Source organism: Tiliqua scincoides, chromosome 8 (assembly GCF_035046505.1).
Source record: "Tiliqua scincoides isolate rTilSci1 chromosome 8, rTilSci1.hap2, whole genome shotgun sequence".
NCBI lineage: Eukaryota > Metazoa > Chordata > Lepidosauria > Squamata > Scincidae > Tiliqua > Tiliqua scincoides.
The window spans coordinates 56,440,210-56,466,353 of record NC_089828.1 but is presented as its reverse complement, the minus strand read 5'-3'; the positions used below and the strand labels follow the sequence as shown (position 1 = coordinate 56,466,353).

General features: G+C 46.3%; 2 protein-coding genes across 2 annotated transcripts in view; one reads left to right on the top strand and one right to left on the bottom strand.

The window, feature by feature from the left end:
• MYBBP1A (MYB binding protein 1a) overlaps positions 1-2,425 on the bottom strand; it is a 43,887-nt gene extending 41,462 nt beyond the window's left edge. Inside the window, exons 1-2 of the mRNA XM_066635436.1 lie at positions 2,213-2,425; positions 1,011-1,109 (exon numbers count right to left, since the gene is read on the bottom strand). Coding sequence (XP_066491533.1) covers positions 1,011-1,109; positions 2,213-2,413 — 300 coding nt within the window. The 5' untranslated portion in view covers positions 2,414-2,425. The remainder of the gene's footprint in view (positions 1-1,010; positions 1,110-2,212) is intronic.
• A 3,200-nt stretch (positions 2,426-5,625) lies between these two features.
• Positions 5,626-25,338, top strand: EIF4H (eukaryotic translation initiation factor 4H). The gene is made up of 7 exons (XM_066636539.1): positions 5,626-5,737; positions 16,357-16,538; positions 17,276-17,340; positions 17,451-17,550; positions 20,309-20,380; positions 22,615-22,758; positions 25,185-25,338. The coding sequence occupies exons 1-7, from the start codon at positions 5,679-5,681 to the stop codon at positions 25,322-25,324; spliced, it is 762 nt and encodes a 253-aa protein (XP_066492636.1). The 5' UTR covers positions 5,626-5,678; the 3' UTR covers positions 25,325-25,338.
• The last annotated feature ends 806 nt before the right edge of the window (positions 25,339-26,144 follow it).

Genomic DNA, 26,144 nt, shown 5'->3' with positions numbered 1-26,144 from the left:
ATTTTACTCCGTTCTGGTTCACGTTTCACTATGTAATGATAAAATTAATGTTTTAACGCTTTGTTTGATGTTTTTCTTTTTACCTGTTGTGATACTTTGTACTTTATTATAAAGCTTCATAAGCTGCCTTGGGCATTTGCTTCAGCATGGGAAATGTCAAGTCCTTTTATGGGGGTGTGAGGCCAGGGTCAGGAAAGACTGTGTCTCACCTGCCTCTAATGACCACAAGTCCCTGCAAGCAGAAGAGAAGGCATACTTCTCTCTCACCACTGCTCGCTTGCAACTGGTATTCAGAGAATGGGATGTCACACTGAACCTGGAAGGAGCTCATGGTGATCACAGCTAGGAGATGTTTTCTACTCTGGTTCTCCATGAATTTGTCCAGCCCCCTTTTGAAGCCGTCCAAGTGAAAAATAATCATCACATCTTGTGGCAATGAGTTCCACAGACTAATTGCAGGTTGTGTGGAGAAGTCCCTCTTTTATCCATCCTAGCTCTTCCAACCAATCCATTTCACTGGATAACTCCTAATTGCCTATACTGCATAAGAGAGAGAAAAATGTTTAACTCTCTATCCCATGCATCAATTTATAGTCTCAATTATGTTCCCCCTTCATGACCTTTTTTCCCCATGCTAAAAAGCCCCAAATACTGTTGCCTTTCCTCATAACAAAGGTGTTGCAGCCCTTGGATCACTTTGGCTGCCCTCTTTTATACCTTTTCCAGATGTGCAATATCCTTCCTGAGGGTTTTTGAACTACCAGAACTACAAACAGTGTTTGAAAGGTGGCTGCACCATAGATTTGTATAGGACAATATAACATAAGCAATCTTATTTTTGACCTGTCTGATTTCAAGCCTGGAATTGGCCTTCTCCACAGCTGCCTACATTAAAAAAAATTCTAATGAAAGAAAGGAGGATCTGAACTGGGGGACCTCACAACCCACAGCTCCATTACAGTTTGACAGCTTTCATCCTTGCTCTCTGGTGACCAGCAGGAAACACTAACCTGGGACAAGGCCAAACTGAATCCAGGACGGGCCGCCTCTCGAGTCGCTGCCAATCCATCGATCAGACGTTTCAATGTGAATTTCAACAGCTCGTCATCCTAAAATTGATTATTAGGTGCAGGGGAGGGAGAGAAAAAGCAGGTGACCCAGAGGAAAAAATGGGTACAAGAGGAAAAATTCATTGACACAAATCATACTCGAAAGTCACTGTATTCAAAAAAAGTTGATGTAAATGAGATGGGAGAGTCTTAAGAAGGCATTTGCCATCTGTGGTTGTTGTATTTAAGTAATTTTTTTTTTTCCAAAAAACTGAAACATTAATCAACCAAAAATTAATCAATCACTGCACCTTTTGTAGCTGCTCCTAGGATATTTAATCAATCAAACCAACCAGCCCAATGATACAGCCTTACAGCCCAATCCTATCCCCACTTACCTGGGAATAAGCCCCATTGACTCTAATGGGACTTACTTCTGAGTAGGCAGGCATAGGATTGGGCTGTTAGTTGTCACCCTTATGACAACTCTGATCATTTCAGTGATCATCTAATCATTTAAGTGTATAAAAACTTAAATCTTCTCTCAGTCCATGATTCAATGTTTCCCTGTTTAGGCTACAATCCTTTGCACACTTTCCTGGGAGCAAGCCCCAAGGAACATAATGAGACTCACTTCTGAGTAAACCAGTTTAGGACTGGGCTGCAAAATGCAGTTTTGAGTTTTACTATTGGTTTTTATTGATTGCACTGCCTGCAAGACTGAGATCTAAATGGTGCATGCCACTTTACATCCCCCACCCAACCTCCAAGGCTCCCCACCTTTCATCTTCACAACAACCCTGTCAGGTAGATTGGGCCAAGAAAGCTAGAGAATGAGCTGGTCGAGGGTCACCCAGGAGATTTAGAGCCCAATCCTATGCATGCCTACTTAGAAGTAAGTCCCATTATAGTCAATGGGGCTTACTCCCAGGTAAGTGTGGATAGGATGGCAGCCCAAGAACCCAATCCTATGCATGTCTACTCAGATGCAAGACCCATTATAGTCAATGGGGCTTACTCCCAGGTAAGTGTGTGGATAGGATTGCAGTCCTCAATTCCAGGTCTTCCAGGTTCCAGCCTGCCCACTCCCCACTCCTACACCGCGCCTCTGAGCATGTCCAAAGTGCATCCTCAGCGCCCACAAGGAACAGGAGGTGCCTCACCTTCTGGTTCTCCCGCAAGTGGCTCAGGAGCTCCTCGGTGGCCCGCAGACGGATCTCCTGGTCCGGCTTGGCGATGTCCCAGAAGAAGTCCAGGAATCTCCTGCTCTGCCCCAGGAGCCTGCCTGGGTGGGAGATCGGGGCGGCCGGGGGAGCCTCCCGGTCCGGGCTGCTGCTGCTGCGCGCGGTGCAATCTCCAGCCATGCTGGAGAAAGCGCGACAGGGCGCACGTGTGAAAGGAGGTCGGGTGAGACACGTGCAAACCAGTTCCGGGTTAAAAGTGGAGGCTGGAGGAGGAGCTGCAGCTGATCACCGCGTGGGCCTCTCTCTGCCGTCCCTGGAAAGCAGCCTCGCCTGCCCCACGTGGAAGCTCCTATCTTTGCAAGCCCCGAGCATGCAACTGCAGCGCCAGTGGGTTTGCAAATGAGCCTATGGCTGCAATCCTATGCACGCTTCCTCGAGAGTAAGCCCCACTGCATCCAAGGGGACTGACTTGCGAGTAGGCATGCATAGGGTTGCCTGGTTGGGTTGACTGCAAACCCCACTGCTGCTAGCACATCCTTCCATGTGGCTGCTACTCAGAAATACTGTGATCAATAGGGCATCCTCCCAGGTAAGTGTGTGCAGGAGACGCTATGGCTCTGCTGGGCACACTTTCTGGGGAGTAAGAGCCCAATCCTATGCATGCCTACTCAAAAGTAAATCCTATTATATTCAGTGGGGCTTACTTCCAGGTAAGTCTGGTTAGGATTGGGCTCTAAGGGCCCGATCCTATCCAATTTTCCAGCACCAGTGCAGCCCCAAGGTAAGGGAACAAATGTTCCCCTACCTTGAGGAGGCTTCTGTGACTGCCTCCCCAACACAGTGCATACCCCATGGCCGGCACCGGAAAATTGGAAAGGATTGGGCCCTCAGGCTGCAATCCAGGAGAGTGTAGTGGTTCAGGAGTTGGACTTACACCTGGTAGATCCAGGTTCAAATCCCTGCTCAGCCTTAAAGCTTCCAGGGTGACCTTGGGCCAATCATTGTCTCACAGGGTTGTGAGTGCCAGAGGAGGGAAGGAACCATGTAAACCACCCTGAGCTCCTTGGAAGAAGGGTGGTACAGAAATATGAAAAAGGGTGGTATAGAAAATGTGAAAAATAAATAAAATATTCTCCCAAATATGTCTACTCTGAAACAGCCGTGTAACACTGAATTACCCCCAGGTAAGCATGTATAGGATGGCAGTTTCACAGTCCAATCCAAAGCATGTTTTCTCACAAGCAGCTCTCACAAAGTTAAATGGAAATTATGTATTCCCAAGAAAGTGTGTGTGGGACGGCTGCAATATGGATCTAAAAGCTGTGTTCCTTCAGGCCCATTGGTTATGTGGAAGAGAACAAGGGGAGTTTCATGCCCATTCAAATTCGATCAGCCTGCAAGGAACCAGTTTAGGGCCCAATCTTATCCAAGTTTCCAGTGCCAGTGCAGCTGCAATGCAGCTCCAAGGTAAAGGAACAAATGTTTCCTTACATTGAAGAGGCCTTTGTGACTGCCTCCCCACCAAAGGATGCAGCACATGCCCCATTAGCACAGATGCACTTGCACTGGAAAATTTGATAGGATTGGGCCCACAGAGCTCAGTTTCAAGCTGTGTGGCCATGTGGCTGTGCAACTTAGGGGGAACAGTGCCTGTTGAGAATCAACACCAACCACATTTCTGAATGTGATGGCACACACAAGAGAACCTTCCTCAATGACATCACGGGATGAACAGCTTCATACAGGGAGAGACAGTCACTCAAGAATTTAGATCCTAAACCATTAAGAGCTGCTTAAATCAGTGTTTCTCAACATTTGTCTCCTGCCGTATCATTTCACACTGTCCACCTATTTGAAGAACCACCAGAAGTAACTGGTGATGACATCATCACCAATTACTTTTGGTTGGAAGGCCCAATGTGATGCAACAAACACCAGTAAGGGTGGAAGAGAAGGCTTTTTTTGAGCTCTGCCCACTGAGCCTAACCTCCTACCGCTGTTCCTTGTGTTGCATATCTGGTCTCACTACTGGGCAGCAGGTGTCTAGGTACCACTGCAAGTACCACCAGGCACTACCTCAAGTACCACTGATTCAGAAACAATGGTTTAGATCAGGGTCTCTAAACTTTTCAGCCAAAGAGCCACATCAAATATCTGGCACAGTGTCAGAAAAAAAATTAAATATAAAATTTAAATAAATACATTAGAGTTAGATGAATGATTAAATGAATGGGCTCAAATGCCCAGGATTTCTCCAAGCACCAATACAGCCCAAGAAATAAAGCACACACTTAAATGGACCCCCATTCCCCCACCCCACAAGCACAACTCTAGTTGTTTGGTCAACTGGCCCAGAGGCTCTCCGGGGATCAGAGACTGACCATGGGCTGGATAGAGGCTTGCCGCGGGCCACATCCGGCCCCCGGGCTGCGGTTTGGAGACCCCTGATTTAGATCATAGCAGCACTTTGACCTGCAGTCGAAAACATACAGGCAGTCAAGCAGTTGGTACAACAGGGACATGGTCACTATCCCTGGCTCAGTTGACAGCTGCATTCTGTATTGCAGTTTCCAAACAGTCTTCATGGGCAGCCCCACAGAGCATGACGCTATAGTCCAATTTCAGCATCACCAGTGCATGCGTAGCCATAGCCAGGTCTGATTTGCCCAAGAAAGGGTGCAGCAGGCATACCATGCATCTGAGCACGTGCTTAGGGCTGGGCTGTTTGGCTGAAATCCTACATACACCTTCCTGGGTGTAAGCCCCATTGAACACCATGGGACTTACTTCTGAGTAGACATGCATAGGATTGGGCTCTCTGGGAGGAGACCCTAAGGAGCTTCAGGCTGCAAGGCTATCCACACTTTCCTGGGAGCAAGCCCCATTGACTGTAGTGGGACTTACTTCTGAGTAGACCTGCACAGGCCTGCCCAGTAAATCAGGAGCCTGCAGCAGCCCAAAGGTGGAAGGGGGGAGAAGCCAATGCAAAGTGAGGAAGCCCCATCCTATCCATGGGTCTACTCAGAAGTAAGCCCAATCCAGTCAGTGGGGCTCCTCCCAGGAAAGTGGGGGGGGGCTGTGGCCTGCTGGGCCCCTTCCTGGGGAGTAGGAGCCCAGCTCCAGGCAGGTCTACTCAGAAGCAAGCCCCATGACAGAAGTGTGGCCACGAGGGCGCCAGAGGGGCTGCAGGCCCCTCCCTGTGCACCCCCCGTCGGCCCAGCCCAGCCCAGCCCCTGAGACAGTCCGGGCAGCTCCCAGCCCTGCCGCTCCTCCCGCAGGCAGCGCGGCGGGCAGCCCCACGTCGCCCGCACCGCGCATGCGCAGAGCCGCGCCGGGCTTCAGGCAGCGCCGCGGACAGCCCCGCGCTTGGCCCGCTATATAAGTGGCGCGGGTCCTGCGGCGCAGGCTGGCTCGCGCTCGGGAGGCTGAGGCGGCGCAGGCAGCGATGGCGGATTTCGACGCGTACGACGACCGGGCCTACAGCAGCTTCGGGGGCGGCCGCGGGTGAGGCCCGGGGCGGCACCCCCCTTTGGGGGGCAGGGCTGGTGGGGGCGAGGCTCCCCCCTGGGGGGCGAGGCTCCCCCTCTCTCTGGGGGGCAGGGCTGGTGGGGGGCGAGGCTCCCCCTCTCTCTGGGGGAGGGGTGTGGGGACTGGAGGGGGAGTAGCTGGTGTGGGGCTGGGGGCGAAGTGGGTGAGATTCTCCCCTCTCCCTGGGGCACGGGTGTGGAGGGGACTTAAAAAGGGGGAAGGGTTTGGTGGGGGGCTGGCACTCCCCTCCCCTATCTCCCTGGGTGGCTGGCAGGTGACGCTCTTGGGGGGGGTAAACTGAGGGCGGGGGGACTCTCTCCCCCTCCCCTCCTCCTTTCTGGGGGATGGGGGTTCCTGAAGGGGGCGATCTAATAATGGGGAGGTCTCTGAGGGTGCTTTGAGGTGAGGGAGCCCCCTTCCCTCTTTGTCCCTCTCTTGCACCTGAGGGGTGATGGCTGGAATGTGGGGGGTGAAAGCATAGCAATGCCACCGGGGGGGGGGCATGGAAGGAGGGAGGAGGAGCTGGTGGGTGTAAGACTTTCTGGGCAGGGTGGTGTGAAGAGGTAAGGGGGGCTGGCGGTGGGGCTAGGTGGGGAAGGGGGTGTGCCAGGTCTCGGGGTGCTCTGAGGCAGAGGAAGCCCCTTCTTCCCTCTTTGTCTCCCCTTCCACTTGGGGCGTGTTGGCTAGAATGTGGGGAGGGGGGTGAAGCAACAGGCCAAGGCCATGGGGGCGGTGTCCTTGGTAGGGGTTGAACCTGACTTTAGCCTTTCTTTGATGGGTGGGGAGGGTTGAGATCTGTGGAGGGGCACGAGGCACAAGTGGGGCTCCCTATGGGACTCCTGTCCAGAATGGGGACAAGCAGGGTGTGGTGCTTAGCAGGGGTTCAGGTAGGGTAGTGCAGTGGTTCTTAAACTTCTTAGCACTGGAACCCACTTTTTGGAGTGACATTCTATCAGGACCCACCCAGGAAGGTAAGCACTTTGGGGAAGAGGCAAGTCACATTGCAAGGAGGGCTGATACTGGAGCAAGGATGTGAGGCAGAATAGTGTGGTTTTCAGTGTGCTCTGGTTTATGACATGTAGTAAGCATGTGAGGGAGGGGAAATAGTCTAGGTCAGTGATTTTCAACCTTTTTCATCTCATTGCACACTGGCAAGGCACTAAAATTGTCAAGGCAGGCACACCATCAGTCTTTTGACAATTGACAGGGCACACTGTGCTGGCTATGGGGGCTCACATCCCCACTAGTCCTACTAATAAATGACCCTCTCCCAAATTCCCGCGGCACACCTGAGGACCATTCTCGGCACACCAATGTACCATGGCACAGTGGTTGTAAATGGCTGGTCTACATCATGGATATCAAACCTGTTTCATATAGTGGGCTGAATAGCATTCATGATGCCTGCTGAGGACCAGAAGTGATGTCATTAAGCTGGTGATGAACAGAAATAAGTACTTTTTCTCACTTAAGAACTCATTAGCTGCAGATAACAAGATATTGGAGAGCCCAGTTATTGTGCAGGCTGCCTTTTCAGCAATGACTGCTCAGCAGTTGAGAGCAGCTGATGGTGGTACGGGATGAGCTTTAGGGCCAGATAAAGAGATTCTGTGGCCTGTATCTGGTCTGTGGGCCTTATGTTTGACACCGCTGGTTCAGGATTTTTTGGGGAGGTGAGGGAGCTGGAGGAAAGCATTCTCTGCCCACCCCATAAGTGAAGTTGTGATATGTGGAAAGAAAAACAGTAGGGAAGCATTCGTACTAAGTTCCAGGCCTGAGACGAGTGGAAATTGCCCTGGTAAATAGAGTCAGGAGGGCAGAATTAAAGAAGGAAGGAGGGTCATTCTTTCTTTTTTCTTGCACTGCATGCATTATAATTTTAGCTTCTTAAATTGTCTTTGTCAAACAGACAAAACTTTGTATTGCTCTGTTGTTGGTGTAGGCTGCTTACTGAGGCTGCAGTCGCACTTGGAAGTAGGTTCTATTTAACCCACTAGGATTTGTTTCTGAGTAGGGATGTGCAAAATTGCACTGTAAAGCTTTTAATAGTTTTTGGAGAAAAAATTGGCATCTATAGAGGGAAGGAAGTACCTGTATCTGGGGAAGGAGTTCCTAAAAAGGGTTGGGCTTCAAATCTCACCTTGGCCATGATCTTACTGGGTGGTGTTGGGTCAACAATAATTTGAATAGCAATGATAAGACCTTTAAGTCATTAGACTTGCTTTGACCTTCCTCTTTCTAACCTGCTAGTTGTAATTTTGATGACATATTCTGTCACTGTAGGCAGAATAATGTGTATGACTTGGTTTTCTTTTTTGCTCTGTAGAAGTGGTTTTTACTGGGAAACAAGATATTGGCATTTATTTTGCTCTTCTGAGGTTTTGTGCCTTCTCAGTAATCCTTACAATCTCCCAGGTTGTGAGGAGAGACTGAGATGGAAAGGCCTCCTAGAGAGCATTATGATGGAAGATGTATATAAAACAGGTACCATTTTCAGCATCAGGCATGTGCTTATTCTCTTGGCAATCCCCTCACCCCAAAGTCTTCACTAAAGGGAAATGATGCCAACCTGTCTTAACATTTTGAAGAAAGCAGAAGAGGCTTTTCATAATGCTGTTTTAAGCAAACTTTGGATAATGCTCAGCCATGAAATATCATATTCATGTGTTCTGTACTCACAAGGCATCTGGGAATTGCATGTTTTTGCAGGAAGATGTGCTTTCCTTCTCTAGCCTAAGATAACTGCACATCTCTTTACCTGAGCATTTACAGTTCCCCAATGAAAAGCTTGAAACACACCAGATGAGACTACCTGGATGATGATGAAAGGCTGCTGTGTAGCATTTTTTACTTTGTTGGGGAGCAGTGGAAGTCTTTGAAATTGAAACTGTTCAGCTCAAGAAATGTTGGTTCTAAATTTTTACAAGTTTTTTTTACAAATACAGCTGGATTAAAAACAATGGGGAATAAAACATTACTCATACAATTGAAAACTGAACGTCTGGTTATCAAACCACTTACTTGGAACTGGTTTCTACTTGTGATTAGGGGATTGGTTCAAGACAACCAGAAGATGTTGAGTTTGGGCTCAGTTGTGAACTATGATAGGAAACTGACAAATTCTGAACCAATATTTTGAATTTGGTTTGACTACCTAAATTTATTACTTTTATACTTTACTTGGATGGTGGTAAGAATCGTTGATCATTTTCTACATGTACTTTCAATGATGTTTATGAAACTTTATAGAGTAAAATAAGATCATCTTATCCTATGAGAAGTTTGCAGTTCTCTTATGATGGTAGAGAGAGAGATGGTGGCAATGTTGGGTTTGGGGTTATGCAAGAAGACTGTCCCTTGAAGAATGCTGAGCTATGGAGAACAATGCAGAATAGGTGGGGCCAAGTGGTGCAGGCCCATTGGCAGAAGAGTGGTTGGTCTGCTTATTCTAGGACATGGGTTGTCAGGTGTGGACCTTTTATGGGAGGAGCAAAGAATAAGTTTCTGTAGGCTTGAATGGCTCATTTTAAATTCAATGGAGCTGAAATTGATGGCTAATTAATAAGTGACAAAGTTTGTCACTTTGTCTTGCACAGAAACTGCACGCCCTCCCTTTAGAAGCTGTATCTATCTATGAAGGGCTATATGTACCTCATATTTTGCTCCAAGTACTCTCCAGAACACTTGGTCTCCTCTTCTGTAAAATGGATTAAAGTAAAAACTGGTTGCTGTTGACCATGTCTTTATGTAATTCTGCTGGCCAGTTTTCAAGCTTTGTGTTAGAAACCCTGATCTGCAGCAGATAAACTTGTACTTTTACTCATACATACTCATATTTGCACATTTTACTCGTTGCATGAGTGGCTTATGGGATGTGGTAGTAGACAGTTGGCTCTGCCCCTTAGCCACTACCTTGCTCCTAATGGGAGGGCCTTGGAGTTCTGTAAAAGAGAGTCCATAAACCTGAAGTCTATCTATTCTTAGCTTACATGACTTTGACAACTTCAGTTAATCTGAAACATGCACAGCCTAACTAAACTTTTAACTTCTCTGGGTTTCACACTTGAAAGGAATATGCTATAGCATGTTACTTTTTTCAGCCATAGCAAACTGTCCATGTTGATTTGCTGTTGTACTGTTACTTCCTCATTGTTCCACAGCTGGCTGTCTGACGATAATCGAAAGTGAAACTTAACAAAGGGTGATCAAGGAATTACAAAATAAACTGGTTCTGAAAATTCAGTTGCAACTTTTTTGGAGCTATTAAGCAAAGGAATTTCTGATTTTGGCCCACAGCATAAGGATTTTTTTATTTTGTTCTACATTTGTGCGTGGTGTAACATCTCTATTAGTGCCCTTGTGAAAGCTGATGAATAACTTCATAGTAATAACATAAGTTTGAGATGAGCAAACACTTTCTATAGCATTCCCGCAAATAAGCCAACTTTCTTCTCTTCCCCTCATATCTGATGGTGGTACATTCTAGCTGTTGCCTTGTTAAGTGTTGATAACTTGGACTTGACTGAATTTATTTGTGGCTGGGTATATGTAGGCGGGAGGAGACAGAACAAGACCGAACCATGCAACTTCTGTGGATGAGTCAGCTTCCTAAGCATCCAATTGTCAGGCTTCATAAGGCAATATAATCTGTCACAAATTTGTAAAGGTACTGCTCACTCAATCATGAGTTCATACTGCTGGCGCTAGTCCTAATTGCGCAGTGTCAGTGATGGTGAGCTTTTAGTGCAGTGTGGTTTTAGGCACAAGAGTGAAGATTTCTGTACATTTTTTGGCTCTCAGTCCAAGCCTACTAGTGTCTTGAGTTCTTCTCCCCCAAAGCCCTTGTGGTTAAAGTTGCTTGTTTCCTTTAAGGCACAGAAATTGGAGTAGGCAAAACAGATCCTAAGCTGCACCCATGAATAACATAAGCAAGTTAAATCTTGAGGGAAATTTGCTTGCAGTACTTGGATATTTTCCTACATGGTTCAAGATCCTTTCAGAAAGTGCTGAGTTGTGTTTAGCTAGTTGGCAACTGAGGTTTGTGGCTACTTTCTAGATGGCTTCAGCAGGTTGATCAGAGAAGGTCTTAATCCTAGTCACCTAAAGGGCAGAAAAACCCAACAGACCTTCAAACAAACCTTGCATCAGGGGATCACTGCTGATGGGTAGCCAGCCCTGTCTACCTATACCCTTATTTGATCATCTGGGCTGCCTTGTAGTGATGATGGAACAGCTCTTTTGGCTGAGAGTTTCCTTGCTTGTTCATGAATGGGAGTTTCTTTTATAAGTCCCAGTATCATTTGGGAGGGAGCTGCCATTTGTGGATAGGACAGATGGGTCACCAGTGAGGTCTGCTCAGGTAGGAGGTGCAGACAGTGCCAGACTAGGTAGACAGATGGTCTGCTTAGAAGGCAGGTTTACATGTTGATCATGACCATAGCTCGTAGTTCATCAGTGGAGTAGCTTCTTTGCAACAGAAGATGCCAGGCTTTGTCTTTGGCATCTGCAGGCAGGCTTAGAAGGATCTCTGCCTGCCTTGGAGAGCTGCCCCACCCCCCTACTAGTACAGATGATAACTGGGGTAGGTGGACCAAGGGGGCTGACAGAATAAGAGCAGCTGCGTATGTACCAGTGTTCTGTCTCTTACCTTGAAGTTATTCTCCCCTCCCCCATTGTCATGTGGTTCTGCATTTCCCCAAATTCCATTATTTGTGGGCCTCATGTAGTTGGCTATTTTCAGTGCTGTTGAGCTGTCTATCTTAAATGGTTGATGCTCTGGAAGAATTCCTGGCAGGATCATCTGACCAAAAATAACGTATTTGTATTATTTTAGTCCTTATAACAATCCTGTAAGACAAGTGTTATTCCTGCATTATGACTGAGAGGGAACAGCTTGCTTAACCCAGTTTTGCTTGGTTCACGGGTATGTAGATTTGACCCCTGTTGTGTATATGCAGCGTTGGGAAGAAATAACTTACGGCCACCTAGTGAATTTGTGGCAGAAACAAGATTTGGACTTGGGAGGTCCTGATCCACAGCTCAGTCTTTATGCTACATCTGACTGACATAAAGTCAGTCTTATGAGCTACATCTGACTGACATAAAGTCTGTCTTATGAGGGAGGGAGTCAGTGTTTTTATGAGGGCTGCAGAAAGTGGTCTGAGGAAGCTTGCAGCTGAGCAGGGTGCCTTGCATATTTGCATGGTCCCAGTACAGGTCACTGACATGGCTAGTATGTCATGTTCTAACTGCCTGTCAGTGTAATGATCAGGACTGCCCAACTGACAGAGCCAGCTGGCTGGGCCACTTCGTCCTTCCAAATATGTGTTGGGATGCTAGAGTGGATTTATGGCCTCCTTGAAGGCCTGTTGGATGAGCTGAAGTGTGTGGAGGGTCACTCTTTGTGCCTGGTAATTGTCACTCTCAGGTCTGCTTTTCCAATCACTAATTGTGGTGTTGAACATCTGCATGGGGGGGGGGGAGAAATGGTTTGTTCTCCAACCTGATGGGAGAGTTTGAGTCTGATTAAAGGGTGTCGAAGAGTATAATATTTTCATGGATTTGTATACCTAGACTTCTGATTTTGTCCAAGGAATCTTTATAGCTCATGTTACTCAGCAAGTTCCTCCTTACTAAATTGTCTTCCTTGTGACTTTGATGTCATATAACCAAGGTACTTCTCTGCTACTACTTAGACCATAATCCATGCATGCTTACCTGGAAGGTCTCTTAAGTACAGTGGAACTGATATCTGAATAAACATGCATAACAGTGCACTTAGTCCAGTGGTTTCCAAACTGCTGACACCCAAGAAACCCTTTTGACATCGATTGACCAACCCTGCTGCATCTTTGTGGATTCTGGCACCCATCCTGAAAAACATAATTAGTTTGCACTTGGGACCCTAAAGAACTCAAGACTTTGCAACTGTAGGTGTGCTAGAGCATATAGTGCACTCTCCCATGGCTCTCTTGGTAAGGGAGGGTAGTGTCATGAATAAGTACATGTTAGGCCTAGGGTAGCATGTGAAGCCTGAACCAAACTAAGTCAGTAACGGAGAAGTGGCTAGCAGTTCCTAGCTGCAAGAACGTAAACAAACAAAAAGATTGTTGTCTCCCCTCTGCTGGCCAGAAAGGACAGACAACAAGAATTACAACCCATTGGAATGTTTAGCACCTTTGCAGACAGAGAGGTGCCTTGTCAGGCGGATGGAGTGCAGCTGTGGATCTCCAGTTGGGAGGGGTAAGAACTAGGAGGAGTTAGCAACCAAGCCAACTTAGAGAAGGTTCTGTTCTTCAAAAGTTCTGATTGGACAGTCTAAATAAGTATGAAGTCACCTCAGTACTATTAGCATAAGTAGTATAATAGTGAGTGCTCAAGGGGTGGGTCCCGTCCTTTCTTGGACAGAGTTTTGGGTGCAACTTCCTGCACCCTGGGAGCTCCATTGTCCAACATGGGCACCTGGCCTCATAGGTAGCCCTGGAGCTAAAAGATCTACAAGAGAAGCTGACCCAGGTGAGAGATAGGGATTAATAGATATAGCCAGCTAGCTTTGTTATTTTAATGCTGATATGGTTCCTAGATTTCCCCTGGGGGCTGGGGATAAGAATAGGCCCTCAGTTTGGCTGTACTTGTCATAAGAGGCGACTGAACAGCCACCGGGTAGATGGGACTCGTCAGCCTGGGAAGGCAGCTCATCTGAGAGAAGGAAAACTCTGATCCCAAACCTCCACTGCCTTGTGGCTACATCCAGTTGTGGAAAAGGCTTCAGGAGTCAACCTCGAGGCAAAATCCGGAGCCGGAGTCCCTGAGGCAGTTCATGGCTGAACACAGTCACGTTCTGGCAACTCCTGTGACGCCGCTGGAACCAACAGTATTGGCTTCTGCCTTTCCATTGGACCATTTCAGCGATGTGGAGAGGGGGGATTTGCTGCATGGGTAACAGCCTATCCTCCATACCTACTTTACCCAGGCTTCGCGCACTGGAGAGGACACTCTGTTCCAGAGCCACCATTCAGAGCGTGACACCATGGTCTTCCGAGACTGAAGGATGCCAACGTGAGGTTCCTAGATATTTATGCCTCTAGCATTTGCTGCATACTTAATAAACTAAAATATCTCTTACTAAGCTGTTTCATTGTCTGTTGGGGACAAGGGTTCAGAATCCTGCCTAGCCGTTCAGCAAGCTACCAAGTGCTCACTGAGGTCTAGTAACTTGAGGACTGAAGCTCTAATGGGAGAAAGAGCTCAGTGCCTGCAAGGGCTAGAATTAAGCCTAGGGGGTCTCAGTGTCCCTGAACTGAGGCACTGGCACATACAGGGTGGTGGCAATACTACTGAACAGGGGCGCCTTGAGGGCTTTAGGGTTCGAGAACCAAGAACTCTGAGCACCCCAAACCCCCTTAAGTTTGCGACAGGTAGGTAAAAGAAGCTGTCATTCAGAAAGCTGTCTAGTTCAGATGATCCATTATTTATTGGATTGATAAATGCTTCTTTTATGTGTAGCTGAACTGAACTTGGTTTGTTCAGCCACAGTTTCCCAGTTCAGACATTGGAAACTGTGATTTAATCAAAGTGTGCAGTTCAGCCAGGCATGAAACATAGGAAGAAATGCATGGGCCCAGAGCTCATTGACTGTCAAGCAAATGGTGGTTCATTGGATTGTCTGAACCAGACTGGCTTGTTTGTTAGTGGTCTTCATCAGAATTCACACAGGTTCCTTTGAGCGGTTGGAAATCATTGTTAGTCTGCAGCTTGAGAATTGATGCGGCAGTCAACAGACCTTTGGAGTAGCTGCTAAAAGTATTGCATACAAAACTGTCAATTGTATTTTGATCATGACAGATTTTAATGCTACACTTCAGGGCTCAACACAAGCTGCAGATCTACTTCATCCTTTTGTTTTCCATCCGTAGCTACATTATGGCCTGTAGCCAAGCCAAATTAAATGTAATTGTTATATACTTACAGGCTTCTACTGAAAGAGGACAGGTTCACTTTGTTTCCCAAAGGGTATGGGTGAACAATTCCTTGTAGAAGAAGGCTTGATGTGCCTGTTTGACATTTAGTAGGGAATTCTGACCTGAGCAATTCCCACCTATGGAAGACCTTTCCCCGTCACCCCTTGCTCAGTGTTCATCTTGGATTAATGTTTCTCCTCAAATGGCAAACCTCCCTTTATCCCAGCTTGTGTTCCAGCTGGGGGAGGAGAGAGAAACAGCCAGGCTCTTGCTGAAGACTGGCCTTCATTTTTCAGAGTGAGTCTTGGTGAATATGAACATCTTAGCCTATGCTTCTTAACACACTCTCCCAAATATTGATTGCAGTTCCAGTATGTCAGACTGTTGAATTGTACAAGAAATTATTGAAATGGCAGCTGTCTTTCTTAGCCACAGTTAATTCTTCTAGAGTAGGGGTGCCCAAACCCAGGCCCTGGGGCCACTTGCGACCCCCAAGGACTCCCAATGCAGCCATCAGGGAGCCCCCAGTCTCCAATGAGCCTCTGGCCCTCCGAAAATTTGTTGGAACCTGCACTGGCCTGACGCAACTGCTGTCAGCATTAGGGCGACTATTTGACCTCTCGAATGAGCTGTGGGATGAGGGCTCCTTCCACTGCTTGTTGTTTCACGTCTGTGATGCAGTAGTGGCAGCAAATGAAAGGCCAGCCTTGCTTTGTGCAAGGACTTTTATCAGCCTTGAGCTATTGCAAGCCCTTCATTCATTCATATAAGTTCATCTTTAATATATTCATTTATGTAAACTTATGTAAATTTATTCAAATTTTAAATGTAAATTAATTCTTTTTCCCCCGACACAGTGTCAGAGAGATAATGTGGCCCTCCTGCCAAAAACTTTGGAAACCCCTGTTCTAGAGACCCCTTACCAAACTGTTTGCCTCTTGTGTTGGTGCACCTGGGGCATTCTTTGGCTGTTACACCTATATTTAGATCAGATTTGATTTAAAAAGTGTTATGGCAGGAAGTGAAAAGTCATTGGTCTTTCAAACTGGGAGATGGGCTATGCTGCCTTCCAACTGCATGACAGAGCCATTGCCTTCCTACACTTGCTTCACTTCCGATTCTTCATCCACCCTCTTCTGTATATCAGGGTGGACAGAAAACGTCTTTTCTAAGGAATATGATGTTCTAGTCCAATGTATGAAGTTGCCTTCCTTGAGTCATTAGTTGCCTAGTTTATTGTAGTCTGCACTGACTAGTAGTGACTCTAAAACTCTTCTACACAGTGGTCTTTCCAAGCTCTGCCTGTACTGCCTAAATTTAGATTAAAAATATATACTACTTTTTGATAAAAGAATAGTTCACAAAGATTAAACAGAGCAAAACTCTGTCATCTTTATTTGGACCTCTTCTTCCTTTTGGGCTGTATTACTTAATACGGGCTAGATGTTACTGCACTATAATTGCTCTGTTCACCCCCGGTGTCATGAGGAATAATTCTGTCTTTAGGGTGGCTCCAAAGTTTTCTTAGTGCAAATGTTATTTTGTGTTGGTGAGTTTTCTAAGCAGAAACTGCCTGCTATTCCATGGGGAGTGTTCTGGCTTGGAGATGGTCATCTCTCTTGTCTTTGTTCGCAGGCCTCGTGGTGGTGCTGGCCCTGGCTCCCGTAAGAAAGACCTACCAACGGAGCCCCCATTCACAGCATACGTGGGCAACCTCCCCTTCAACACGGTCCAAGGAGATATCGATGCCATCTTCAAAGATCTCAGTGTCAGGAGTGTGCGATTAGTCAGAGACAAAGAGACAGACAAATTTAAAGGTGTGTGCTTTCTTGTCTCCCCTGCATGCTAAGATCAGAGGAGAGGAGCTACCACAGGAATATCTCAATAGCTCACCCACACATCAGACATCTGGCTGCTACTTTCTGAGGCAGGTCTAGAACACCTGGTCTGACCTGAAGGCTGTCGCCATAGAGGCATCGGTCTGAAAAATGATATACACATAGAGAAAATGAAATGTAGGCTTTGACTCTAGGCTCCATAAGTCCTCTGAACCGCTCTCTCGTGTGAGTGTTCACAATTATAATGGCGGAGGGATGTGGTAGAGGTATATAAAAGTGTCCCTCCTGGAGAAAATGAATTCCTTCTCTTGCTGTTTCCTTGCGTCCCCCCCCCCCAGTAATACTGGAACTTAGTCTCCCAGAGATATTGATGGGCCATTGATTTGGGATGGGCTTTAGAGGACTCTGCCATATGGCACACCTGCTTTGCAAAACTTGGTGCCAATAGGTGTGGTGATGGCTTTATAAGAAAAATAAGCAGAAGTAGGAGGAATAGTCCTACTTGTAGCTTAACTGTGATTGCTAAATGGAACTTCCATGTTCAGAAGCAGTATTCCTCTGAATCCCCATTGCAGAGGGTGTCCTGCTTCACTCAGGACTCCTTAGTTTTGTTCCTTTACCTTGATAGAGGTAAAACTGTCCACCAGCTGAGTTTAGTTTACAGCTTTCTAGGACCTGGCCTGAAAGTAAACTTCAGATATTTTTTTCTCTTGCAGGATTTTGTTATGTAGAATTTGATGAGGTTGAGTCCCTTAAAGAAGCTCTGACATATGATGGAGCAGTATGTATACTTTTTTCCTTAGGGCAGGGGTATAGAATTTGAGGGGCAGTATCGACTGTCTTTTTGGCTGTTGACTTGCAAGTGCTTATGCATTCTTTCTTACTCGACAGCTTTTGGGCGACCGGTCACTCCGAGTGGACATTGCTGAGGGGAGGAATAAGGACAAAGGCGGCTTTGGGTTTAGAAAAGGCAGCGGCCCCGACGACAGAGGTGACGTTTTAAACAGCTGCTTGCGTGCATTGCAAACTGGGATGGTTCTCTTAATGTCATCTTGAGCAGGCACATCAGTGGGGGTCATATGAAGTGTTCTTATAGGTTACAAGCCTGATGGGTATGTACAATCTCCTGGTTTTAGAAGCAGGCTACCTCAGAATGGCAGGTGCAAGGGGGTGGCAAGAGGATACAGGTATCTTGTCTTGTGTCCTCCCTGAATCACTGGTGGACCACTGTGAGGTACAGGACGCTGGACTATATGGGCCTTTGGCCTGATCTGGCGGGGCTCTTACGTTCTTAAGTATCAGCCAGCATGTGGTGGAAGTTTTTTGATTTCTCACCCAGCTTGAGTTTCTGTAAGTGTAACATGCAAAAGAGGGTTTGATTGGCAGGGCTTTCACTCTAGGAGGGACTCTCACTGGGTGCTTTGCTTGCAGCAGTCCCCAGATTTGATCTTCAGCATCCCTAGGCCAGGCTAGAAAATGCCCTTCTCTGAAACCCTGAAGAGCTGCTGCCAAATCATTGTGGCCAATATTGAGCTGGGCAGACCAAAGCAGCTTCATGTGTTCTTTACATGTTCAGGCAATTAAGCAGAAAAGAGAAGTTTGAAGACCCAGAGGAAACAATGGGAGGAAGTTCTAACAGGTGCCTACAAAGCTGGGCTTTGAGGACCCCCAACAGCTTCTCACAAGCTCACTATCACTATGGTTTGAATACAAAAAAAAAACCAGGAGCCTTTTTGTAGCCCTGCTGTACTGCACGTGGGGTCTCTACTCCCAAATCCAGGGGGTTTGGGGGGAGGCTGTTTTCTCATAATGATGTTTGGAGAAAGCAACCAGTCCCTTAACTCCATATAGTGATGCAAATGAGAGAAGACCTTGTCTTACCCCATGTCTTCTACCCATGCTTGACAGACTTGGAGGAAGTGAGGGTTGGTGGTGAGAAGTAATGGCTGGCTAATAAGCCAAGCCAGTATATGTAGAACCCTTGACTTCAAGGAAGCAGGACTGGGTGTTGGTAGGATGAAAAACTGAAGACTTCTGTTAGTGTCTCAATATAAGGTGTAAAAGTATAAAGAGTGTCAGGCATTGAAATATCATTGGGGTGCAAATCACGACAGCAGCAATAAATTTTGAATTGTCAAAAAATCACTGCAGTTATGTTTAGACCCTAAACAGTGGTTGCTGTCCTGCCCTTGTCAGCATGCTTGTATTTTGACTGGTTTGGTGTCCTGTGAAAACACTGAGTAGAAAGCAGCATTTGAACCCATGCCCTCACCTCTTCCTGTATATCATTGGCACAGGACATCGAGAAACTGGAGAGAATGTTTGTTCTGCACATTGGTGGGGTGGAAACAGACATGTGTATAAGGAAGTGTTCCCCTCTTAGAACATTGACTTTTTAGAGGCGGGTGTATTTAACTCATTTTTTAATACTTTACACATTCTAAGGTAGCTTATTTGCTGTGCAGGTAAACAAATATTTCTCTGACCTTGCTGTGGTTTAAAAATCTGCATTGGTTTCCCCTCACCCTGCAAAATTGAGAGTTTATTTCCTTTTGCTGGCGCTCATGTAGTCCAATACAGTATATTGTCTGTCTTGGTATTTTGTAAAACGCATTAAATATTTATCAAATTTCTAACATACAACTTCATGAGAATTTCTGTTAATGCAGAGTTACATAAGCTGAAGTACACTAGTAGTTTTAAGTATTTAAGAGGCCTGTATCCCTAGAATAAAATTGCACAGGTGAGTCATTGCCTCTTAGTAATGAGCTGCATAAGAATACCAGAAGCAAGCTTGGGTGCTGAGCAATGCCAGATTGCTTTAATCTACTTAACATCGTCTCTAGATGTGCCACCACTCTTTCAGGCACCAGACTTTCCTGGCCTTGTTATGGCACTCTGCTGTGGACATCTGTGCCCAGCAGAAAATACATAGGTGTCCAGAATAAATAGCTATCATAAGGCCAGGAAACCTGACTATTGTTCCTGCACTCCCTAAAACAAAGGAAACAATAGCATGAGGACAAAATGGTTCTCCACTATTTTTGCCATCTAGGTGATCAAAGAAGGTATTGTCCTCTATCTTGGATCCTGGTACCAACCCTACTGCAACACTTTAAAATGGTCTGTGTCGTGGTTGATCGAATTGTTGGACCAAGGTTCTCGTATAACTATTTTTCCAATAGCCTTGAACTTCCTAATGCTTTATTTCATAGCGTATCCATCAGAAAATTGAATGACCCCAGCTAGATAAAGGAGTACCAGCCAAAGCAATGGTGCGAGTTTTCTACTGTAAAACCATTATTTCTTTCTCCAGTGCTCCTTCCTCTGCTTCTTTGCCTAGTCTTGTGCAGTTGTAACTGCACAGCTTTGAGAAGTAAGGAAAGTCACCTTAAACTTGTGCATTTCTTGAAGACTTTGGTGCTTTGCAGATTTTCTCATTGCAGCCTGTGGGTGCAGGCCTAGATGAGTCTCCCATTCTGATCCATTTGTTGCACCTCCTTAAATGTCTGGTAGAGGAGGAGATGAGCTCCCTTCTTCAAGAGCGGAACGTGTGATCTGGTCCCAGGTGTGCAGGCATCCAACTTCTGATTAGCTACATACTCCCACACAACACAATTACCTGTTAGAGAAGTTGAGGATTGCATCTCAGAGGGTGTGCTGGAATTTTCCACCCATTGGCAGTGGAACTTTCTAGAACTTCCTGCCTTCCTCATTGACCCATGCTTGCAATGTGACTTTCTTTTTAGGCATGGGCGGAGGTCCGCGGGAATCACGAGGAGGTGGATGGGCGTCCAGAGATGACTTCAGTGCTGGTGGCGGTATTGCTTTTTAAAATTTTACTGAAACTTTCAAAATCCTTAAAGACGTTCTTCTGTTTTCCTCAAGTCAGACCTGCCTGTTACATGGATCGCCATAAGGCAGTCTTGTTGATCATGAAAAGCAGGGCTCTGAAGAGTCCCTTTGCTGAAGATTGTGGCAAAAGCGTACAATGTGTGTTCTGGGTGGTTTTGGTTTTGTGTTTTTTGAAGAATTGTGTCAGTTGCTGGGCCAACTGGTGTGTCCAGCACTGACTTTTTTAAAAAAGGGAGATGGGGAGGAAAATCTGTATGCCTTGAAGACAGAGTTGTGCTGCTTTGTTTTTGACAAATATAAGTGTTTCTTTGTGGCTGCAAGTACTTTCAGAAGAAGGTAATGATTTAAATTTTGGTTATTCTCATTCTGCCCTTGGTGAGACTCTGTCCGTCTGTTTGTCACTTTCCTTCTGGTCCACCCACAAATTCTAACTCCTGCATATTGGATTAGAAATACCTGGTCAGGTGGCTTAATTTTTCTCTCCTCTTGAAGACTTCTTAACTTACACATCCAGCTTGCCTTTCAGTTGAACCATGACTGATAGCTGCTTTTTTCCTGTTGTGATACAAATGATGCAGTTGGAAACAAAGACTCAGTGCTGGCTAATTTGAGCATGCTGCATAAGTAGACATTCCCAAACCCAGCAAATGGATCTAAGTGCAGAATTAAGAGTTATACAGCGTTGAATAATGCCCTTTCTCCTTTCATGGCCAAGAATAGCAATTGCTATCTAGTCAGCTGTTGCCTTTCCCCGTATTCAAAACTTCTAACTTTGATCAATTGATCTAGCTGCACCTGACATGTTGCCTCTTTGTAATTTTTAGCACGTTTATATGTGCTATTAACTTTCCGCATATATGATCCTTGTCCATTAATTCTTTTATACAATAACCTGCTTCTAATATTCTAATATCTCAGTCTGCTTGCATGACCATCAAATACATATGAAGTCTGTATGATGACCATTGTGCCATTGTGTTGTATTGTCTCTGTACTCTTCTCTGTATTTTGGTTAGTCAAATTGATTGGATACCAGTGTGGGGGGGGGTCTTGAAACTATTTTTTCTTTGCTGCTCTGTTGCCCTTGCTAAGGTCATTATACCCGTTGTCCAGATGAGGATTTGAGTCTTGCAGTAATTTGGTTTATGACTTCAACCAGAAGCAAGCGTTCTAGCTACAGGACCACATGCTTAGTTAGACAAGAAGATGCTGGGGGCTATACTCTTCTAAGTTGGTAAATCTTTTACTCAATAGGGTTTGTTCTTCCTTTTTTGATTCTTGTTCCTGTTGAATTTGGACCGCTGCTTGACTCCTTATTTCAGTCTTTTTGTTTTTGAAATCACATCTTCAGACTTAAACTCTGTCAACCTGAGGTCTAGAGATTCGTTCTTTAAAGAAAACATTGGGGTGTTCACTTTTTTTCAGCATGGATTTCTCATTGGGTGTGGACTGTTTTCTCATCCTTACTTAAGCCAATCATGGTAGAGATTGAATGCTTGTCATTTGTATGATGCCAACTTCATAAAATGCATTTATTAGCTAAATAATATTAGGAAATAGCTTGTTGCCAAAGCAAAACTAAAAATTCCTTCAAATGTGCAACTCTTCCCAAATTCTGGTGGGTCTGAGACTTCCTCCAGGGCCAATAATTTGACAGTGCAAACTGTGACAACTGCTTCCTTCTGGCTTTTCCTTCATACCATCTGATCTTTATTTTATCTAAAACATTTATATCTTGCCTATCTTTCATGAGGAAAACCAAGGCAGCTAGCAGATCACCTTTAAAACAGTTATTATAGACATGTTAAATGAAAGCAAACCAAAGTGAATGTTGTGACCTGACCACGAGGAACCGCAGAATGTCAAGCATAGGCAAGAACTGAACTGAGCAGTCCTTGAATCCTCCTCTAGAAAAAGCCACATCATCACCTTGAGACAAAGTGATCTGTGGTTGGACTCTGCAGCAGTAGGATATGGTCACTTGCAATAAGCAACCATGTGAAAAAGCAGGATGTCTCAGTTGCTGGTGGGATGACCATCTTTGGTACAGTGTATTTTGCAAAAGAACCCCTGCTTATCTTAGGGAGCGAAAAACCTCTTGGCAAGATGCTCCTGTGGGTCAGAGGAACAGCTGCAGCACGACTTAGGTGGGATGTGGCAATGGTAGGAGCCAGCACTGACACCTGTTTCCCTCTGACAGGCTTCCGAGATGAAGACTTCCTGAGAGGTAGAACGCAGCCTGGAGAGCGGCGAACAGGTGCTCCGCCTGTGGGGGGCACTGGGCGCTTCAGAGATGGCCCTCCCCCTCGTGGCTCTTCCATGGACTTCAGAGAGCCCACAGAAGGTAGGCAGCTCTCTCCCTTCTGCATGACTGCTATGTGGCCCACTTTGGTGAGGGGCTGCCTTGTTTTGTTCTTTTTCTTCCTGTCTCCTTTATTGGTGAATAGAGAATTAAAAGGCAACAGTAATAACAAAACCAAAGGGGGGGCAACACATACCTTATTTGCAGGGAATACATACAGATTACAAAACCTATCATAAGCAATTTACAGAAAAGATATTAGCTAGTGGCCCTATGTTATGAAATGGCCACCTGAGTCAGGAAGTTGCTAGAGCTGATGGGAGGGACCACACCCCAGTGACCAAGCACTTGCTTTGCATACGGAGAGCCCCCAGGGTCAGTGAGGTCACCCAGTGAAAAGGTTCAGGTAATAGCCAATGGGAGAGGATGAGAGAGACCTTTCTCATGTCTGGGAGAGTTTTGTTGGCAGATCAAAACAAGCAAATCTTTCTGCTTGGATCAAGTGGCAGGATTGTTTGAACTGTGATGTGGGAATCTGTGTCCTTTTTTTGGCTCTGCTGGTGCCAGGGCCTGGATTCTGCAGACTTGTCCTGGAACGTTTGGAGAGCCTGAATCAGGATGGCAGAAAAGCAAGAGGAAAATCTAGCATGCCCCAAATAGCAATATCTAGTAGTGCCACCTAGTGGCTCAACCAGGAAAAAATGTTTTTGCACAAATGTATTTATAGGAACACTTTTATCCCACCTTGCCATTTTCACAAAAGGTTGCCCATAGTAGCTCACTATCAAATTAAAAATAAAAACTCTAACCTCAAAAAAAAAAAAAACCAATAAAGCAATTAAAAGATAATGAGCTCAGTGGATAAAATGAAAATTGTCTGGGGGTAGTTGCCCTTTAATCATGTTAAAGAACTGCTGGAAGAAGAGCGTCTTCAAAATTTAAGACATTGCTCTAAGTACCCCATTAGGGTACCTCACAATAATTGAATTATCTTCAGTAAACATGGGGAGTAGAGCACTCCTCCCCCCATGGCTCTGATGGGTGTTTGCCAGAGGCAGAGCTTGAACGTGCAGGTGGGTTCTCCTTGCAGTGTGGAGCCCTGATCCTTCAGGGACACTGTGTTGGGGGTGGGAAGTGGAGCCAGCAGGCACACCCCTCTCCCTGCATTTACTGAACACAAGGAGGACTTGATGGACAATCGCTTCTGGCATCTGCATTGTGGTCATGGATGGCAGCAGGATGCACACAAGTGTGAAATGTGTTTGGGGTTTATTCTAAACCTCAGAAGTAGCTCTCTCAGTCTGCTGCAGCAGGAGCCTGGTGGCACCTTAAAGACCAACAGATTTATGGTGGCAAAAGCTCTTGTTGACCAATGGCTCCTTCACCAGTTTCTTGTTTTATTGTCTGTATGAAATGAATTTCATGGGGCTAGATATAGACTTCAATTCGTGGCAGCTGGTGCCACCATAAATCTGTTCCATTTTGATTTGTCAGGGGTGTCCAAAGTTTTTTGGCAGGAGGGCCACATAGTCTCTCTGACACTGTCGGGGGCTGGGGAAAAAAAGAATTAACTTACATTTAAAATTTGAATACATTTCCATAAGTTTACATAAATGAATATATTAAAGATGAACTTGTATAAATGAATGAAGGTCTTGCAATAGCTCAAGGCCTTGCACAAAGCGAGGCTGGTCTTTCCTTGCTGCCGGTACTGCATCACAGATGTGAAACAACAAGCAGGGGTTTTCCATTTTCCATAATGTCAGTATGTGAATATATATGAGGAACCCACCACTGATTTTCCCAACACTGTGATTGACTTTTCTTCTAGAAACCTGGAGGGAGCCCTCATCCCACAGCTCACGTGAGAAGTCAAACAGTTGCCCTCACGCTGAGAGCAGTTGCGTCGCACCAGTGTGGGCTCCAACAAATCTCCGGAGGGCCAGAGTCTCATTGGAGACTGAGGTCTCCCAGAGGGCTGCATTGAGAGACCTTGAGGGCCACAAGTGGCCCCAGGGCTGGGGTTTGGGCACCCCTGATTTATTTGTTTGTTCCAAGAATCTCAGGACATCACACAGAGTTGGTGGGGTCTTATTGCCATGGTAGAGCACCTAGGTAGTGTACAGAAGCTTGCAGATTCCGTCCCTGGCAGTCTCTCCATTTGGGGCTGGAAAAGACTCCTTTCTGGCATCCAAGAACTCCTGCAGGTACTAAGGTGACCAGTGGTTTGACCTGGCAGTAACCGTTTCCTAGGGCATCATGGATTCTCATCATTGATTCTCATAACCCAGGGAAGTCGACTAGGCAGAGAGCATGTGTGTGACTGGTCAGGGTCACCCAGTGCGTGGAAGGCTGTGTGTGGCATTGGAGCCTTGCTTAGGCTTTAGCCACCCCAGGACAATTTCTGTGCTCTTCTCTTGATGTGGGAATTCTGGGAGTGCCTCTCACCTGCCTTTTTTCTTTTCCAGAGGAAAGAGCCCAGCGGCCCAGACTCCAGCTCAAACCCCGGACGGTTGCCACCCCCCTCAACCAAGTAGCGAACCCCAACTCTGCCATCTTTGGTGGAGCCAAGCCAAGGGAGGAAGTAGTAAAGGGAGAGCAAGAATGAGCTTGAGTGGGGAGGGGCGCAATTGGGGTGGGAGGGAGAATGGGATTGAGAGAGGGGCTGGGTGGGGGTGGGAGAAAACGCAAGACAGCCCAGAGCGTCTTAACTGTGCTCGGAACATTAACCCTGTGGCCACCATTCCTACCATCCGACACTTGCCCTTGAAATGGAAAAAGGAAAAAACCAAACCCAGAGCTTGTGAATGCATGTCAGCTGTTAACAAGTGGTTTTTAGTATGTTATTGGCTTCTGCTGTACCTAGTGCCTGCATTGTCTTAAATTTCTCCCCCTGTTTTTCTCCCTAGTCCCAGCACATGGCTTGTAGCCAGTAAAGCACTGCCCCTTTCTTCCTCCCCCTCCCACAGATGTGAATTCCTATAATCTGAGGTGCTGCTTTCACCGCTCCCCCCTTGGCGCTCTTTCTATTCCCCAGGCCACACAGGTGAGGCTTCAGTCCTGCTGCCCACTGCTCCCTTTGGAGTTCTGTGGCCCTCCCCACCTGCTGCATGTGTCCCTCCCTCTGTGGCCCTCTACACAGAGTCCTGGCAGGGTGGAAGACACCCCCGAGTCCTAGAATACAGCCCTTGGTAGAACTTAGCTAGCTTAATGCAACACAGAATGAATAGGAACTCCATCTCTAGCCACTCTCAAAAGCGGTGTGTGTTTTTTGTTCAGGCAGCTCAGAAAATCTGAAATGACCACAAGTGCAAGGAAAGGCCACCCTAACTGATGGCACAGAGCTCCTCTTTGGAGCTGGGCCCGCATGCTGGCAACCAAACCCTCCACACGGGAGGTGCGGCCCGCCTGATCCTTGCCTTGGCCAA

Excerpts from the sequence above, each read along its gene's own strand:
- EIF4H (XM_066636539.1), top strand. The coding sequence starts at position 5,679 with ATGGCGGATTTCGACGCGTACGACGACCGGGCCTACAGCAGCTTCGGG. Across the intron at positions 17,341-17,450 it reads CTCTGACATATGATGGAGCA|CTTTTGGGCGACCGGTCACT; the intron begins GTATGTATACTT and ends CTTACTCGACAG. Across the intron at positions 17,551-20,308 it reads CAGCGGCCCCGACGACAGAG|GCATGGGCGGAGGTCCGCGG; the intron begins GTGACGTTTTAA and ends CTTTCTTTTTAG.